The 18,718-nt window shown below is 46.8% G+C and overlaps 1 protein-coding gene and 1 long non-coding RNA gene across 2 annotated transcripts; one reads left to right on the top strand and one right to left on the bottom strand.

The window, feature by feature from the left end:
• Positions 1-567: 567 nt before the first annotated feature.
• On the bottom strand, positions 568-4,736 carry Map10 (microtubule associated protein 10). The gene has a single exon (XM_034523028.2). The coding sequence runs from the start codon at positions 4,706-4,708 to the stop codon at positions 2,018-2,020; it is 2,691 nt and encodes an 896-aa protein (XP_034378919.2). The 5' UTR covers positions 4,709-4,736; the 3' UTR covers positions 568-2,017.
• Positions 4,737-8,384: 3,648 nt separating this feature from the next.
• LOC143435019 (uncharacterized) lies at positions 8,385-16,820 on the top strand. The gene is made up of 3 exons (XR_013104987.1): positions 8,385-11,047; positions 11,204-11,375; positions 11,774-16,820. It is a non-coding gene; the product is annotated as an uncharacterized LOC143435019 (long non-coding RNA).
• The last annotated feature ends 1,898 nt before the right edge of the window (positions 16,821-18,718 follow it).

Here is an 18,718-nt window from a genome sequence, read left to right as displayed (position 1 = left end):
CTGGCCCTACCCTACCCCATTTGGTAATGGCTCAGGTCCTGTACCCTGCACCAGGGAAGTCATCTCCCTCACCTATTCTCACCACAGAGGACTTAAATTTCAAATAATAAACACTGACTCTAAAGACTGCTGACTGTGTTGTTACTTTTTTGTTCCCATGATAAAGTATCATGACCAGAACAACTTAAGGGGAGAGTTTTCATGGTGGAAAAGGCATGGAAGGAAGCAGGGAAAGCATGGCTGTGGGAGCAGGAAGCTAGTTTGTCACATTTTTTATCCACACAGAGGAAGACAGACAGACAGACAGACAGACCAAAACTATAAATCCTCAAAGTCCCCAGCCCATGCTGTGATGTACTTCCTACCAACAGACTCTACCTCCAAAAGGTTACATAACCTTCCCAAACAATGCTACAAACCAAGGACCAAGTGTTCAAATACACCAACCTATGGGGGATATTTCTCTCACTATCAACAATTCTTCTAATACTTACATTTGCATCTCTTCCATGAAAAAATTATCATTAAACAATTTACACAGTTCATGTTTGAGTACCAAGCTATGTCTTACAAAATCAAAACACAACACGAATTTTATATTCAGACAAAGAAAAACCAGTATGTAGTCATAAAAGTCCTTTTAGATTTCCATACTTAATTTCTGTAACTGAATAGTTATTTCCAGTAGTTTACAATATTCAAAAGCCACAGATTCTTACTGGTGTTCACACATAACTCCCATTGCCTTACTGTGCCTGTCTCCCATATCTTGACTATGTACTTGGACCTTGAGTCCCTATACAATGTGAAATTTCTCTTGTGCAACAACACATGTCCTTTATACCAGACTAACATGAACATCAAAACAACAGTTTCTGTCCCAGGAATGCCAGGCTCATTCCTACCACCACTTTTATTCACAATGGTACTCAGAGAGACTCCTCTTTTCCTTATAAGTCTTACCTATTATCACCATCACTGAGAACATGGCCACATAGCTATATAATTATCAGAGAAAGGAAAATCAGGAATTTACCTCCCAGATCCCAGAATATTAGCATTATTAAAAAGTCTAAGAGATAAGAGTGTAACACAGCTGTATGAAAATGCTTACAGATATCAGAACACAGAATCAAGTCTAAAGTCAATGGAAGTCATATAGAACTGATGACTAAGGCATATGAAACAAGCTCTCCCACACGAAAGATAAACACCAAACCCCTGAAAACTCAAGTGCTTATTAAATGCACAGAAGTATTTAATCACAAACCAAACTCCTATTTGTGGAACTATATGGAATAAAGCCTCTCTTTGTTCTCTCTAAACACCTGAGAACACTTGAAGGGTGTTTTATATGCAACAGAAGTAAAGCATTACCCAAACATGTCACCATTAGGGAGTTTCCATGCTTCTTGTTATACAGCCTATAGTAGGTGTTTTAAATGCTAAGGCATTTTGTTCAACAACTGCATAAAAACTAAGGTAATATTGGTGTGTAAAACAGGACAGACTCTCTTATCAAAAAAACATAAGCTCAAATAAGTGTTCGTCAAGTAAGATAAAAGGGAGAGTAAATAATAAAAACAGAATGTTATGAAAGTCTGTAAACCAAAAGCTCTTAGCAGCAGGGGTAGATGACAAATACACTTCTGCATCTCAAGCTCTAACACATCCGTTACAAGATTTATCCCCACTAAGAACTGGTGCTAAGCTTATTAGCAAGCCCTTTTTACAATGGTGCATGAAATGCCAACTTTAGAATAATCTTTACTTCAAGAGACATATATGATTGGAAAGTATACAGACATTTAATCTTAAGCATTTTACAAAGAAATTACTCCTAAACCTAACAGTGACTTCAGAATATAACCAGCTTGAAGGGTAAGGCACCAAACAACGAACTACTTACACTTCTTAGGAACTACCACATACTTACTAAGGTTATATGTGAGTTATTACAACTCTTCAGTATCCGCACCATGCAGCTATAGAACTAGTTTTTGAAAGTAGCATACTTTCACACTGTGTATCCTGGAAGTTTATTTATTACTAACTCGCAGATGTCTCTGCACTGTTTGGAGATGCGCAGTGATCCAAGACCATCTTCCTCTTCTTGGAAGTCAGCTGACGCACTGTCATCTATGGCCTTGAGTTCTAGCTCAGACAAATTTGATGGCTCATAAGAACTCACTTGAGATGTCCTTGGTGACTGGCTTTTCTCAGATGACTTGTGACCAGCTCCTACTTTAGTGGAGCTGTCCTGTCCTCTCCTCATGACCTTTGAACTACCTGGATCTGCCTGGTTTTCCTTTTCATTTGTCCACTGTGATGAAAAGTCACTGGTAGAGAGACTGGATGCTTCCTCCAGACTATCATGAGTCTTCAGTACACGAGATCTTTTATGAGAACACACTGGTGAGCCAGCAGAAAAGGGAGGGGTGAGCACAGAACTCGCTTCACTGCTGTTTTTCCTTGTGGACAGCCTTGCCTCACTTGCCCTGCTTGCCCTGCTTGCCCTGCTTGCCCGTGAACCCTTTTGTGCACGTTCTGCCCCTGTGCTGCTGTCAGGAGCCGGCAGACTTCTGCTGTTATTCTCAGTTGTGCAGAAGTCTTCAGAATAGCAAGGGCTGGTGAACCCATCCCGGTACTGTAGCTCTGAGATGCTCTCGAAGGAACTTTTTCTACTGGGTGGTCTATTTTCACTTGCATCAACAACACTTGTGGCTTTGACTTGCCTACCATCTTTCCCTTCATCTACAGTTTTGTCAACAGTAGGATCCTGTCGGGAAAGCCCTGGGCTTTGGCCTTTCTTTTTCCATTTTTCTCCGAAACTCTGTGATCCAGATCTTTCTGGGATGACAGAGCCTGCAGGGCTCGAGGGTGCTCTCAGCAAAGTGACGACAGTTCTGCTTTCACTCTGGTCAACCGTTTTTTTCATAGCATGGCTTTGTTTCACTTCTTTAGTTGCACTTGAATCATCAAAGCCTGCACTGATTTGCATTGAAGTATCACTACCTTCAGCAAATGACCCATTAGAGTCTAGAGATTCATCCCCAGGAAGCTGTGGTGGCATCTGGCTTTGTACTGCCAAGCTTGATACCTTCCCATTAGAGTCTGTTGATGTGTTCCTGGGTAGCTGTGGTGGCATCTGGCTTTCTGCTGCCAAACTTGACACTTTCCCTTTCCAGGATGGGATTCGTAACTTTGGCCCCACAGCTTTTATCTGTGACCTCCTGTACTGTTCTCTCCTTTCATGTACAACCAGCATGTCAGGGTTTGTCTGCTGTAAACGCAGTCTTAGTGTATTTGTTAAGCCATAAAGCAGCCTCCCCTTTGTAACCTTCGGTGGAGGGCTACCACTGATCTTTGAATGTTTACCTTTAGGGTTCTTTTTAGACTGGGGATTCACGAACTTTTCATTTTCTCGCACAGAAAGCTTGTTGGTCTTTGATTCTGACCGAGATGTGGACTTGGTGGAAGGGTCTGGTCCCTTGTGTTCACCTCTATACAACCAGGCTAGCTGGGGATGCACCTGGGTGGGATTTGCCACGGGCTGGTTGCACAGCAAGGACAGCTCGACCAATAAAGCATTTAACAGCGGCAGCTGTCTTATTGCATTGACCGTACTTTGTTCAACCTGAGGAGGACACGGAGCTTCGTTAGCTTCTCCTGGACCCTGCGTCTCGGGAAGATTTAGAAGCACTGGAGGGTTCTCCTGAATGGCAGATCCTGTATGTTTCACTGGCATTACGGCAGGACCTACAAGTTTTGTTTCGGGAAAAATGTCATCTAGATCCTCCGGTTCGTTTCTCTGAGGCTCAATAGTGATTTCAACCCTGGCAGAAGGAGTCTTTTCCTGAGTCATGTGAGTGTAATACAGAGGAGGAGGGCAAAATGTGTTGGTTTCAAAGTCCAGTTCTGTGACCTCCAGACTGACAGGACTGTCAGACCTCCCACTGGGAGCAGGTGAACAAGGGGCAGAAGCCACGTCCCCAGAGCTAGCCTTACTGTGTAAGACTGCTTCTTCCCAGGACTTCTGGACACTTGAGGGCTCCGAGTCTCCTGCAGACCAGCTGTTGGTATCCTTGGCACATGGGTCCAAGGCCTCCAAGAGGCGTGCATTTGAGACACACTGTAGACATCTGGTAGAGGTGTCTTTGGTGCATGGCTTCGAGGTCTCCTCGGCTCGTGGCTCTGACACCTCCAGGGCCTCGGAACCTGTGATACACGCAGGGCTCAGCGGGCCTCGTAGTTGCGGAGCCCCTGGAGGGAAACGTCCCAGGTCGGTCAAGCGGTAGAAGAGCGCCAATTCCCCAACACGCTCGGCCTCCGGGCCGCGCAGGGTGAATACACCTCGCTGGCCCAGGGAAGGGACCAGCAGGATGTCGCAAGCCCCCAACAGGCGCGGCGCAGGCGTAGGGCCCGCTGGCAGCTGCAGCAAGGCTGCGCGCAGGCGCGGGCGCCGCAGAGCGGTGGGGCGCAGGCGCAGTAGGCAGGCTTTGCCGCGTCCGAAGCCGATGGCGCCGCGCTGGGGCTCCGGGCCAGGAGCGGCCGGCGGGAGGACGAGCAGCGGCGGGAAGTCCAGCAGGCGAAACGCCACGGCGGGGCTCGCAGTGCACGGCGACAACCCGGTCTCCAGCCGCACCCAGTCCACGAGCAGCTCCAGCGAGAAGAGCCGCCCGGCCGCCGTGGCCGGCATGGCCGCCATTGCTGTTGCCCCGGGCGACGCCGCCCGTTCCTCCAGCTGGAAGCAGGGATGAGGGCCACGTGACCGGCTGCAGCCCTGCGGCATCGCGAGACTTGACTTCCTGCCCCGAGTGCTCCTGGGAACTGCCTTGCCTTTTGGCTTTTGTCGGGGTCGCTTCGTGATGCTGAGAGACTAGACGTGCCAAAACAGTATTCTCTTTAAATTTTATATAGAAAAATATAATTTGTATTTTATATTTTATCAATGCAGATCCCACGTCATTAGGGATCATGTACCGGAAGTAAATAGGCCGCTCCGCCCATCCAGGCCTCAGAGCCTGCTGGCCTCTGCCCAAGGCAGCCGTCTTTGTGGTTGCTGTGCGTCTGTCAGAGGCTGTAGCCTCTGTCACCGGCTCCTTCCTCTCTTTGTCCTCCCACACAGTGATCACTAGCAGGCCATGCTGTCCTCACTGGACTTCTGACTTCTTGAAGCCTTCTCAGGAAGTTTGACTCCCAGCTTTCATTGCCCAGGTGTAGTATCAGTGTATTGGGACAGTACACCCTAACACCGACCAGAACCCCCAAATGCCACCCTGACATCTGACCACCCTGGTGTGTCTTCAGAAAGACTTGTTATGTCAGTTTACCCAGAATGCCCTACGGGTAGGAACCTACTAGTTGCAGGCCTGACTATATAATACTAGGAACTAAGAAGGGGCGGGGGGAGAGGAGTCAGGAAATATCCTAAGGTATTGAAAATGACAGGGTCAGGGCTGGGCGTGCAGCTCAGTGGAAGAAAGCTTGTTCACTGAGTACACCCTTCAGTACCACCACCATAAGAGCGGAGGAAGTGATTGTTTCAATGAGTAAGGTAAATGCCATCGGTAACTTGCGTATAAGAGAAGTGGTGAATGAAAGTAATGCCTGCCATTGGAGATCTGTAGAGGTCAGGCTGCACACCGAGGACGCCAGCCCACTTCACGATTTCACATCTCAGGCCGAAGTTCAGAAGCTCCACAACTTCAGGGCGACTCGTAGATTCTCAGCCCTAGTTTCTCATATAAGATGCAGATCCAGAGTCTTCCTATTTACTTGATCCAAGTCAGAGCCTACAAAGACACATTGTGTTGGACTCATGTTGTGGGTGATTCTGAGGCAGACCCAGCCCTTGTACTTATCGCTCGCCTGTCAGTCACTGGCTCATTGTCAGAATGCTATCACAGTCACATGGACAGAGTAGAAAAACACACATGCAATCACATAGTCCTGCCTCCTTCTTTTACCCCATCAAGGGGAAGGAGGGAAGCAGGTGACTGACCATCAGCTATGAAGCACCACTCTCCACAGGTACCACACACAGGATATCCTGGGTCCTTACCAGCAGCTCGTTAGTCTTAGTCCTCTTGGCAACCTCATCAATTAGTTTACATAGCAGCAAGCATTCAAGCTTCAATAGACGGGGAAGCCGTCTTTAGAAAGGCAGCTAAGTATAGAAAACTAACAACATCCAGGTCAAAAACACATGGTTCAGTGCAAAGGGACCATCAAACATTCAATGTCAGCAGAAAAGCAAATTCAGGGCCTCTCTGGAGGTTTATTCCATAGGATTCTCTACAATAGTAAAGGGTTTATTCTGTAAGAAAGTCAGCCTGATGTTTGTTTGTTTTTGAGGCAGCAGGGTCTCCTTTGCCACCCAGGTTTGATCTTGTGATCCACCCATCACAGCCTCCAGTGCTAGGATCAAAGGCATCAGCTACCATACCTAGAGCTTGACCCAACCTGCAGAGGTGGGTTATATATACAGGTCTATGTGCCCCTACAACCCCATTTCAGGTAATGCTGGGAGTAGAACCTAGAGCATGTTCCTGGTGTCATTTTCTTTGTGGTTACTTCGTACTGACATACTGTTCACAACACATGTCTGGAGGTCAGAGGACATCTTTTGAGGTCTTCTACCCTGTTGAGGTGAGGTCTTCTCTTATTGATTATACAATGCCACATATTCCAGACTAGCTGACCTGTAGGCTTCCAGGAGCTTCTCCTGTCTCCGCTTTCCCTCTCACCTTAAAGAGAAGGAATAGCACACAGGGACCCACTGCTTGCCTCTCTCTTTCTGAACCATCTTGCCAGTCACCATGGTATTATTTTCTATACTTGTGTGAGTGCTCAAATATTTACATGAAACAGTAGTATGTTTGTTTCACAGGTTTTCTGTCAAACATAAATGACTGAATATCACATACGGGAGAGAAGTGCTGTCAAAACCTGCCAGGGCCTTTGGTGTGTTGCTGGGAGGGAAACTTTTGTCTTTTCGTATGTGTGTGTGTGTGTGTGTGTGCACGCGCACATTTGTATGTATGTATGCGTGTGTGTAGTTCACGTGGGAAACAATACCTTCATTCAATAATTTGGAGATTAGTGAGATCAAAGGGGAAAGGGGCCCAGTACAGAGAGGAGACGATGGAAGTGCTCATTTAACAAAACACAGTAGTAGATTTTTTTTGTTTTTTAGATCTTATTCAGATGAGTGTTTTGCTTGCATGTATGTCTGTGCAAGAACTGTATGCCGGGTACCCACAGAGATCAGAAGAGGGCATCTGATTCTCTTGAACTTGGGTTACAGATGGTTATGAGCCCCAGGAATTGAACCCCAGGATCTCTGTCAGAACAAATGTGTTATCTGCTAAGCCATCTTTCCAGCACCTGCAGTCCCTGATCTCAAGAAATTCCCACCATGCTGTCCTCATAGTCTGGTTCTCGTCACAATCTAGCATAGCTCCATTCCCTGATTCCCTATCTTATTGCTTGGCAGGGTCCTCTCTTTATGGTTATTCAGTGCCACATACTCCAGACTATCTTAGGACCAAAGCCTTAGTTAATCAATATTCAGGGGCTTGAGACTGCCCCTTTATCTCAGTCAAATAGCAGACAGCCCAGAACTTCCCAAGTGTTCCCAGTCTCAAGTGTTGTGAGGCAGGCAGGAACCTGAGAGGGGTTAGAGGGCCTAGTGTCTCCTGCTCATCTGGACTCTTTGGCCGTAAGCACACTGAAAAGGGACCAGAACAACTTCTTACCCTCAGAGGGAAACTTTGCATGTCAGTCCATATCTTCTACCTTGTTCTGAGATGGGATATTCATTGCTCCTTATATCAGGCTAGCTGGCCTTCCCCCAGCCAGGGTGTGCTGGGATTGCATTGTGCTGCACTATGTCTAACTTTCCCGTGTTCTGAGAGGCTTTTGCAGCAGGTGCTTTACCTACTGAGCAATCCTCTCTCAGCAAACACACATTTCCGTTCCCAGCAGGAGCCATGAGGTTCTGGTCTATCCAATTGTGCCGACTGTCCCAGGTAGCCACTTCCTAAAGGGTGTTTGTAAGTAGGTCGCATATAAATAGCAGGTGTGCTATTTATAGATCTGAAAGGCCAAGCGTATCTGGAATTCTTGCTCATTTCTCAGTGCCAGCCACTTGAGGAAGAGGGGTAGTTCTGGGTAAATATAGCAACGGGAGCCCAGTCTCCAGCTCTCCCCTCTGATGCGCAGGCAGTCTTTTGATAATACTTCCCCAACTTGCCACCAACGATTTCAGGTTGAGAGCCGCAATTTGCATTTAAAAGTTTACCCTCCTTTAAAAGTCTGCACGTGTGTACTGAGACTTATCCAGCTGGAACTTCAAACAGAAATTTGGCTCAGTCAGGCTTTACACACAAGGATTTTACATAACAATGGCAGGAAACAATCTTGTTAGCAGTCTGAGACCTCCATCTGCCCTGGCTGGTCCTGTTTCCCATCCCACTTCCTGCAGGGATGGAAACTGGTGCTGATGCAGTGGTCCCTCCACCTCGGTGCCCCTCCTCCTCCTCTCTGCCCATCTCAGCTCTCATCTCTTCAAGTCTCAGCATGAAAGTGGCCTTTCTTCCCCGTTGTACCTAATCGCCTTGCAAAGTTTTTTTTCCTGTCTTATTCTTACGAGCATGCCCTGGTTCTCCGTGAGCCCTCTCTCCCTTCACCACGCCTCCCCTCCCTTTCTTCCTTAAGTGTATGTGCTTGCACGAGTGTGTGCAGGTGCACAAACACGTGTGGAGAGCAGAGGACAGCCTCAGCATCCTCAGGAGCATGTCAACCTTGAGACAGGGTCATCTGAGTCACGCTGGGTAGCACAGGCTTGCTTCAGATTAACATCGAAGTCCTGAGTGCTGGAATTACAGGCACTACCACACCCAGCATGTGGTTTGTCCCTTTGTTTTTTCTTCTCTTTTCTTTTCTTTTCTTTTCTTTTTTTTTTTTTTCTTTTTTGCCTGTCTACAGCAGCTAACACATTTAGTGAACTAATGAATGAAGAATGTAGTCTTTTGTGGGACTTGCTGGGTAAAGCACAGTAGTCCAGAAAATATCCCAACCTACAAACTTGAAACATTCAAAGGGACTCTGTAATACCTTTTGACTTGAGTGTTTTTGTGGCAGAACTGGGTTTCATAGAAGCCTACAGTACTTTCAGGAATGCACGGCCTTTTCAGAGAGGCCCTACTGAGTTCAGCTGCCCTTCAGCTTTGGGGGTATTTTGACTGGATCCAGGGCCCAGGGAGAAAGATTGAAACAAACTGGGTAAGCGCCCTCCTTGGCTTGTTTCTCTACAGGCATGCTTCTCTACTTGATTTTTTTCCCCATCAGATAACAACAGTGAACTGCTCTGAAGGTGCTCAGGGCCTATAAGACAGCCAGAGGTGAGGCTGCAAACGACCCCAGGCATCAGGAAACTCTGCATCTTTGAAATTCTGGTTCTTAGCAGAAGCCCCTGGGAAGGGAGCCCAGTCCACCCTGGTAAGAGCACAAGCCAGCTTGCTGTGGTTTTTGATCCCTGACTCAGACTCAGGTCTTCCCTCCCTTTGAGTCCTAGGGTCTGGTTTTTGTGCCCCGCCTCCCGTCTGCATTGCTTGGCATACTGGGCAGTACTGAGAGCCGCCAACAGAACCTACATGCACAAGGTTGACCATAACCACATCCCCTGGGCCTTAAAAGAAGGGGCATAATCACATCAACACCAATAACAACTGCCGAGATGTAGAGAGACTGGCTTGCTGATGACCTTGTGGTGGACATATGAAATGCCACCACTGCTGTGGGGATGAATTGAGGTAGGGGTGGACTGAATTTTGTCCCCCAGAATCCACACCTTGAGGCACGGGGGGGGGGGTCTAATGGAATGGGAATTGGTGCATGGGATTAGGACACGTCTCTAATCCAACAGGACTGGCTTCAAAAGAGAATACAAGAGAGTGTGTACAAAATTACACATATAGATTATGACGACCCTAATCCCACCATGCTCTGCTATACTGATGGATCCCTACTCACCATGCTCCTCCATGCTGGTGGATCTTCCCATCACTGTGTCCCTCCATGCTGATGGTCACCCTCCCCCACTATGGTCCTCCTTGCTGATGGGTCATCCTCACTCTTCCAGGCTCCTCCATCTGCTCATCTGTCTCTTTTCTGTATCTCTTTAAGACATTCACAGCCTATTTTTCTGGCTACTTAAGACATTTTCACATAACCATTAATTTTCATTTGTTTGTGAATGAACCTTCCTCCTCTCAAACAACAAAGCCTGTAAGGATTTGCAAACACCTCTTCTGTAACATATTTCATTTTCTCACACCATTAGAAATCTTCCCATCCTCACCTTGAAGTCATATTGCTCATGAATATTCTTGCATAGATGTTTTTGTTATTTTTTTAATTCCTGATTTTCCCTAGGAAAGGTTTAATCATATGACCCACTTTCAAGCACTTTCCCCCCAATAGCGTACATGTTCCTATGGAAATGTTTACTGTAAACGTGAGTGGCAATTTAGATTTCTCACAGTATTTTTTTCAGATGCCCTCATACTGACTTCTTAAACCTTGTGGTGCACACATCAGGAATTGGGAAGATTTGTTCTCAGCTGGTAAGTTAGGGGTGGCTCGGGACCTTTGTCATTTCCATTTCTAGGTTTTCCCTCTATTTTGTTGGTAGTTTGTCTTTTAAACAGACTTGCTGTGCCTTCCAAACCAGATGCACACTCGTGTCCTCCAGCCTGAGCCTTGCAAATGCTGGCGTGACAGTTGTGTGACACCACAATTGCTCTCTTCCTTGTCTCTGTTATCTCTAATAAACACCACACCGGATTCCTAATTGGAGCCAGGAGGTTAGACTCTCCAAGCTGTGGCTTCTCTGAAACCCCGAGGCACCTCACAGACCCCATGCACTGAACTGCTCCAGAGATGCCACCAAACCGGCTACCGCAGCTTCAGTGGATCTCCATATTTAAGTGACAGCCAATGCAGAAACCGTTTAAGCTGAACAACTAAATGGATAGTCAAGGTATTGAAAAGGTCAAGTTTAACCATGTAAAGTGAATTTGCATAAACTTGGGAGTTGCAAACCCTTATGAAAACCTTCCCACTTTAGAGTTATCCTTTTCAGACCCCTATATTGTTCTATCTGTGTTTATTTTTGTGGTCATGTTCCGTTTTTCAGGAATTGCATTTCTGATTTCTGATTCATGCAGCAGCATGCCTGGTGCAGCTGTATAGTTTGTCGCCTCCCAACTGAGATGAGGTCAGATGCCATCTTTGCTCTGTGAGTGCTGGAGTCAGTCGGAACAAACACAGCAGGCGGTCCTGGGAAGAAGCCAAGAGGGAGTTTGTCTGTAAGTGCAGTCTCTGCACACTAAGGAAAGGAACTAGAATGGCACCATCCCACGGTGCACATGGTCCCCTCAGCACTCACAGGCTGGAATATCACTTTCCAGGTGTTGTATATTCCAGAGTCCTTAGAGACAAATTCCAGTTCCCCGTTTAGAGCTCCAGGTCCAAGCAGCAGACATCCTGTCTGCAGTCCTCAGAGAGCCAAAACAGATAGTAATTTCTAACTTCCTTCTAGTGTTTTCTCTTCTGTTAAGTAAAATTGCAGGTAAGTATTCTGCCATATTAGCCTAGGACACACAACTCCTGAGAGACCAGAGTTGTTTGGTAGAATGATTCGGAAGAGGCCCAGGTTGTGAGTCCTGCCGGGGACAGAGCTGACCCTCTGGTTCTTATGCTGCAGGGTCCACGCTGGCCACACTGACTCACCAGATCATCTTACTTCACAGAGCAGGGTCCACGCTGGCCACGCTGACTCACCAGATCATCTTACTTCACAGAGATGATGTGAAAACCAACTGCTAAAGGGTGGGACAGACTTCAGTTCCCTGGGAGTGGATGGATGGTAAAAACATCAGTGATAGATGTTACAGCAATTAGGGTGATGTGCTTCTGCAGTGCAAACCATAGTCCTGGTAAATATTGATATTAAATAGTTAACTACTAGCAGTGAGTTACCAAACAAATAGAAGATTCACCCTTAAAGATCTCCAGCAGACCGCCGATGGTGTTCAGTATTGGAAGGGATTACAGACATCTTCACTGTTGTTTAATTATGGCTGCTGTCATAATATCTAGTCAGCAAAACTTCTGAGTGCCATGGGAGGGTGTGTGGAGCGTTTTCTAGCCGACTTACTGCAGGCAGCTTTTGCTTTGTTTTGTTTTGTTTTGTTTTGTTTGTTTAACCATTATAATATGACTGCAGGAGCTCAGGGATCGAACAGTAGGCTTGCATAGTGAGTGCTTCTAACCGCTGAGCCGTCTGGCTGCCTTCACTCCTTGTTGGGTTTCACATAGGGTGACAAGTGAATGAGCCTTCCTCGACCCACTGATCTTTGTTTATCAGTTCCAGGTTCCCACTAACATCCAAGGAGGTAATGCTGAGCTCTACCATCTAGACAGAGAAGTAAGATGTTCGGCTGCCCAGGCAAAGCAGAGGGGAGCTTTGCAGCGGGGGGTGGGGGGGTGAGAGCATTTAGTAGGGGTGTGTGCCACGAAATCCTGGAGAGTCATTCCACCAAAGACCCTGTTTGAACACTCTGTGTGGGAAAATGTGTTGTGTCTCACATGGTGGCCACTGTAGTGTTTGCCAGTTGTCGCCAGTGAAGGGCATCCTGGAGCAGCTGCATCAGCACCAGATGGACACTGTTGGGGGTACAGAGGTTCAAAGCCTATCTCATCACTGGCTGTGAAGCCCAAGTCTAAGTCCAGTTTCCCACCCCCCACTCCCCACTAATGGGATGCCTTTTTGTGCTTCTATTTTTTCACCTACAGAACCAGAGTAATAATATCCATAAAAGGGCAATAATTAATTTGATTCACATATTAGAACAAATGGCAAGGCACCCGCAAGAGACCAAAAAGTGATTGCAGCCAAGTCTAGCTCATTAAACCAGGAAGTTTATTGGGATTACTTTCAGAAGCATGGTGACTCAAAGTAAGGGTTATAGACCACAAGGAGGGACCTTGCAAGTCTTGTACGCATCAAGGCCTTCCTGGGGGTTGACTGATTTTCTTCTAGGTCCTCAATGGAGTGCTTCCCTTTCAGGCAGTGGCCACACAGCACTGATTTGAGCACCGATTAGAGAGTGAGTCAGGGAGATGCTTCAGAAACTTTCCGCATGAAAGCAATGCTCCAAAGGCCACGGTTGGAGAATTTCTCTCGTTCAGCTGCGCCCAAGGGAGTCTACGGAGTCATCCGTGAGTGGGTGGGACAGCAGAGCCAAGCCTGGCTGCTGGCCAGGAAGTGGCAGGGTTGTGCAGCCTGTCAGGAGCATTCTCATGCTTGGGCAGCTAGAAAGCACTCTGGGCCTCAGGGTCAGGCCAGCACTGCAGTCAGCCCTCCAGGAGCAGATGCTGCCTGGGGTGAGGGGCCAGCTGCTGATTAGAGACCAGTTCCTGTGCAGGAGCAGCAGCAGGAAGAGTGTAGTCCCAGGGATCATCAGCTCGGTGGGAAGCACCAGAGTGACATGCCCATCAGTGTCCCCCAGCTGGCCACCATAATCACCAGGTGCCAGTTCCCCAGGAGGGCTGTGGACCTCAAGCCAGGTGGCTTCTGAACATGGCAGGCAGACTCTAAGCAAGTTGGCTGGGACTGAGGGTATCAATCTATCCTTAGAGTAGGATCTGGACGGCTTACTTCCTGCCTTCTATAGTCATGGGAGGATGCAGGCTAAAGAGAGATGAAGTCCCCAGAGAGGCCATGAGTAAGCTGCAGAGCCAATGGGATAGGGGACTTTTCTTTGTTAGCAACCAGACCAAGATCATACTTGGGTTCTGGTGCCATCATTTAAAAATAATTATTATTCCTTGACAATTTGATGCAAGTATATAACATCTCTTGTTCTTTTACCTCCTCCTACCATCTGCCCCTATTTTCATGCCTCTGTGTTGGGTTTTGTTTTGCTTTGCTTTCTCGGGATCCACTGAGTTTCACTGGAGTTTTGGGCTTGAGGATGGGCGAGTGGCATTTACTGGAGCAGAGCAATTTACCAGTGGCTACACCCCTAAAGAAAATGGCTCCCCTTCCCCAACATCCATTAACTGCCAAGAGCGTCTCAGAGAAGGGTGGAGCCTCCTGGTCCCTCCCTTGTTCATGATGGATGTTGTTAAGACTCAAAGCAGTTACCTCTTGAAACTTATTTTTTTTTTTAATTTATCTTATTTTATGTGCATGAGTGTTCTGCCTGCAAGTATGTCTATGCACTACATGTATACAATGTACACGGAGTTCAGAAGAGGATGCTATGTTTCCTAGGACTGGAGTTTAGGTGGTTGTGACCTGCCATGTTGCTGGAAGTTAAAACTGGGTCCTCTGGAACTGGATGAGAGCAGCCAGGGCTTCCAACTGCCGAGCCATCTCTTCAGCCCTAGATCCATGAGTTTTATTTTTATCCACCTTGTTCTTCCTAAATATATAGGTACGCATGTTGATGTGGGCATCCGTGTATATGTGTGTGTGTGTGTGTGTGTGTGTGTGTGCACATGTGTATACTGAGGCCATTAAACCAACTTTGTGTGTCTTCCCTCAGGTACCTCCCATCTTTTTTTAACCTTGAAACTCACCAAATAGGGTGGGCTAGCTGGGGATGTGTCTGGTTCTGCTTCACTGGTGCGGGATTACAAACACTTAAAAAAAAATTCAACAGGTTTTAGATCAAACTCAGGTCCTCAGCTTGCAAGGCAAGCTCTCTATTGACTGAATCATCCCCACAGTCCACCCTGGTGCTCTTAAATTCACCATATACTCTGGGTTGAGGTGACCACCCTGTCTATGATTCTGAGCAAGGGGCATGAATATTCACAAAGTGCCGGCAGGAGACAGCACCTGCTGAAAAACACAGCTCCTCCTCCAGGAGCTGCTATCCAAAGGACTCACACTGTATCATACAAACAATCGGGAGGAATTCTAGCATTGAGCTCCAAGGATGAAAGTATAGTCTTCAGATGAAAGAGAAGTCAACACAGTCTCTCAACTGAACTGCTTGGCTCCCTCACAAAAGATGATGAGTCAAGCTAGTGTAACCTAAAGTAGTCACATTAGTAAAATACATAAAGTATCAAACCAGATATATATTTACAACAAAAAACAGAATGAGAAATGTATTAATGAAGTACTTGAAGAGTCTGCGTTAGACAGCTCCGTGGCAGGGACTCAGTGTAGTGCTAATGCTGTTGACAGCTCCATCACGCCAACAGCATGAGTCTGGCGCAGACGCTACACAGTTAATATCTTAAAGTTGCCATGCCACCCGCGGCCGTCAGATAGATCACTTAATTCTGCTACAACTTTGTCCTGGTCAACGCAGTGTGAAGTGTTTAATTATGCCTTGCACTGCCTGCTGCCTGGCAACCCATTAGGTCAAAGTCGTGGCTTGGATACAGAGTCTGTTCTGTTCTCTTCTTTGCCCATAGATACAGCAGGAGTTGATTCCCTTCTTGCTGGTTGTTCTAGGCTCATTTATGTTGCTATGACAAATACTCTGGCCAAAATCGACAGTAGGGGGAGAAAGTTGATTACTTGTAATTCTATTATTACAAGTCACAGTCTGTTATTGAGGGGAGTCAAGGCAGGAACTTGAAGGCATGTCTACTTGCTCAATGTTATACATGGCATTACCTCTGACCAAGGATTCACTCTTCACAGCCAATGAAATGTGTCAGGGACCACTGAGGAGGTTACTTGCTTGCTGGCTCACAGGTTGGGTTATACCCAGCTTTCTTAAGCAGCTACCTGCTTAGAGAATGATGCTGCCCATAGTAGGCTACAAGTCTCTATACCAATTAACAGTCAAGACAACCCCACCCCAGACATGGCCTAGACAGTCTGAGCTAGGCAATAGCTCAACTGAGATTCTCTTCTTGGATAATTCTAGGTTGTATCAAATTGACAGTTAAAACTAACCATGACACTAATGCGATTTTTTGTTTGTTTCTTTTTGAATGACTGTCCTGTACCTCCTGAGCAGTGGCCAGCAACCAAGTGCAGGCTCTCCCCCTCTCAAACAGCCATCACTGGTCTCGACTTGGCCCCTCATAACACTCATTCCCTCTGACCATGTGGGCAAGTGGCCTGGGTTCTGTTAGGTGATTCTCATCCCCTATGTTGTAGTTTGGATCTCAATATGTTTCCAGTGCCCCAGGTCAAAGACTTGGTCTTCAGGTGCTACTGGGAGGTAGAGGGTTCTTGAAGAGGTGGGCCTGAGTGGACAGAAGTTACGTCTTTGGGGTGTGTCTCAGGATAGTTAGGCCATTCCCTCTCTGTGGGGAACCAACAGAAGGCGGCTATCATCCTTGCAGCCATCTTGAGCCATATACCCTGGCAAGAGACTTGCTTACATCTGCCTACAACAGCTGAGCACACTCTGATAACATCTTGCTTTAGATACCCAGGATCTTCCCTTGGGTGAGCCAAGACTTAAGGGCATGACTTAGAGATCAGATTTAGAGACAAGGCCTAAGGGCATGACTTAAAGGCATGGCTTAGAGGCGTGGCTTAGAAGTGAGACATATGAAAGGCAGGAACGAGGCAGACAGAAGAGTGAGTACAACTTGGAACTAGGAATTAGGTTAGAGAGTACAACTTAGAGTACAACTTGGAGTTAGTTATTAGACATTAGGCACTTAGCACTTGGAAGAAGTAACTTGGAACTTGGAGGTACTAGGGACTAGGAACTAGGGACTAGGAACTCAAGACTTGGGACTTGGACTAAGAAGAGAGACTGAAGAATAAACGGGTTTGAATCACACTTTGTCTGGTCTCCATTCTTCGCATCCAACCTCACTCTCTCTCTTGCTGAACCCCGACCCACAGACTAGAGCAACTTGGGGCAGTGCAAGCTCTAACAGTTTAACCCCCAAGGCTTTTGGCAGTGGGGGTCCAACACAGAGCGGCCCGCAACATTTTGGCCCCCAAACGTGGGGAAGCTCGGGCCGCAACACCTCCCCATTTCCTCTTTCTCTCATTTGCTTCCCAGTGAGGTAAGTGGTTCTGCTCCTACAACCTCCTTTGTTCTCCCTTTATGAACTGCATCACCTCAGGTCTGTAATGTGGGGCCCTCAGAACCTGTAGAACTGGGAAGCAGAACAGACTTTCCTAACTCACACCTGTGACCTCAGCTCTCAGGGTAGAGACAGAATAGCAAATTCAAGGTCACCCTTACCTTGATAGTGAGTTCAAGACAATCTTGAGGTACACGAGATCCTGTCTTTAAAAAACAAAGAACAAAAGCAATCCCCCCAACTCATTTCTTTGTAAAGCAGTTGTCTTGGGTCTTGCTATTGCCATGCAAAGCTACAGGCCCACATTGTACACATGCTGCTGACAGGACAAGGTTCTTCCATCCTAGAGCGTGCTCACCAGGCTATAGTGAGCCTGAGCTCTAATGCAGCACCCCTCTCCCAAGGAAGCTCCCTCCCTGCTGAAGGAAGCTGCTGACAATCCACACACCTCAGGCAATGCACCTGGGGGCGGGGGACAGTCTCTGAGACTCAAGTGCTGTTCCCTGGGGTCTATCTGCTTCTTGGCCCCTTGTGAAAGATGAAGGCTGGATTTCAGATGGGGTGAAGAGAGACCCCTGGGCATGTCCAGTTAGATGGTTCTCAGAAATTCATTTCCTTGGGTTGTAAAATCATTTGCAATCTGGTTTAGAGCCTCCACTCCCAACCACACACATACATATACACAATTCTAAGAGCAAAAGGACAAAGTTAAATATCTTCATGTGATAATTTTAGGATTTTAAAAGAAGGTCGTATGCCCTGTGTTAGGGTTGGGGAGACTTTCCAAGAATATACCACAGGGTTAAGATAGGGTTATACCAGAATGGCAGGAAATTAACAATTTGGAACTTTCCTGCAGCTAAAACCTTAAAGCCAATTTGGGGCATTCTAAGCACAAAGTGACTTTAACATTAACCTTAAATCGAAGTTAATTTATTTGTGGATACAAGATATTTCAAAGCATATAGTATTTTATAGAAGTGGAAACTATTCACCCCACTGACCTCGGCCACATTCTAGCTTGAGGATACATCTAGCAGGACACTGTAGCAATGACAACCTGGAGTTAGTGGCTGTACTGTGGTCCTGTTCCTTGTATGACCATGGTTGAGTGAGTGGACTTTATTCTTAAATAGGTTACCTCAAACCTGTGTGTGTGTGTATGTCTGTGTGTGGTATGTCTGTGGTATGTGTGTGTGTGTGTGTGTGTGTGTCGTATGTGTGTAGTATGGTGGTATGTGTGGGGGGGTATCTGTGTGTCTGTGGTACGTGTGTAGTATGGTGGTGTATGTGTGTGTGGTGTATGTGTGGTGTGTGTGTGTCTGTGGTATGTGTGTAGTATGGTGGTTGTGTGTGTGTGGTCTGTCTGTGTCTGTGGTATGTGTGTGTGTAGTGTGGTGTGTGTGTGTGTGGTGTATCTGTGTGTGTGGTGTGTGTGTGTGTGTGTGTGTGTGTGTGGTGTGTGTGTAGTATAGTGGAAGTTCAGACAACCCAGTGGATCAAGGAAGCAGGGTACTAACTCATCCAAGGATGGTGAGTCTCCCTGACAATGTAGTGTGTTCTCAGCCCTACAAAGCACAGTAAGCTTTGAATGCACCACAGTGAACCTGATTCACAATCTCATGAG

This window comes from Arvicanthis niloticus, chromosome 18 (assembly GCF_011762505.2).
Source record: "Arvicanthis niloticus isolate mArvNil1 chromosome 18, mArvNil1.pat.X, whole genome shotgun sequence".
Lineage (NCBI taxonomy): Eukaryota > Metazoa > Chordata > Mammalia > Rodentia > Muridae > Arvicanthis > Arvicanthis niloticus.
The sequence above is the reverse complement of the archived record's forward strand: the minus strand, read 5'-3'. Positions and strand labels throughout refer to the sequence as shown.

Bases quoted from the DNA above. Each gene is read 5' to 3' on its own strand.
- Map10 (XM_034523028.2), bottom strand. From the start codon at position 4,708: ATGGCGGCCATGCCGGCCACGGCGGCCGGGCGGCTCTTCTCGCTGGAG.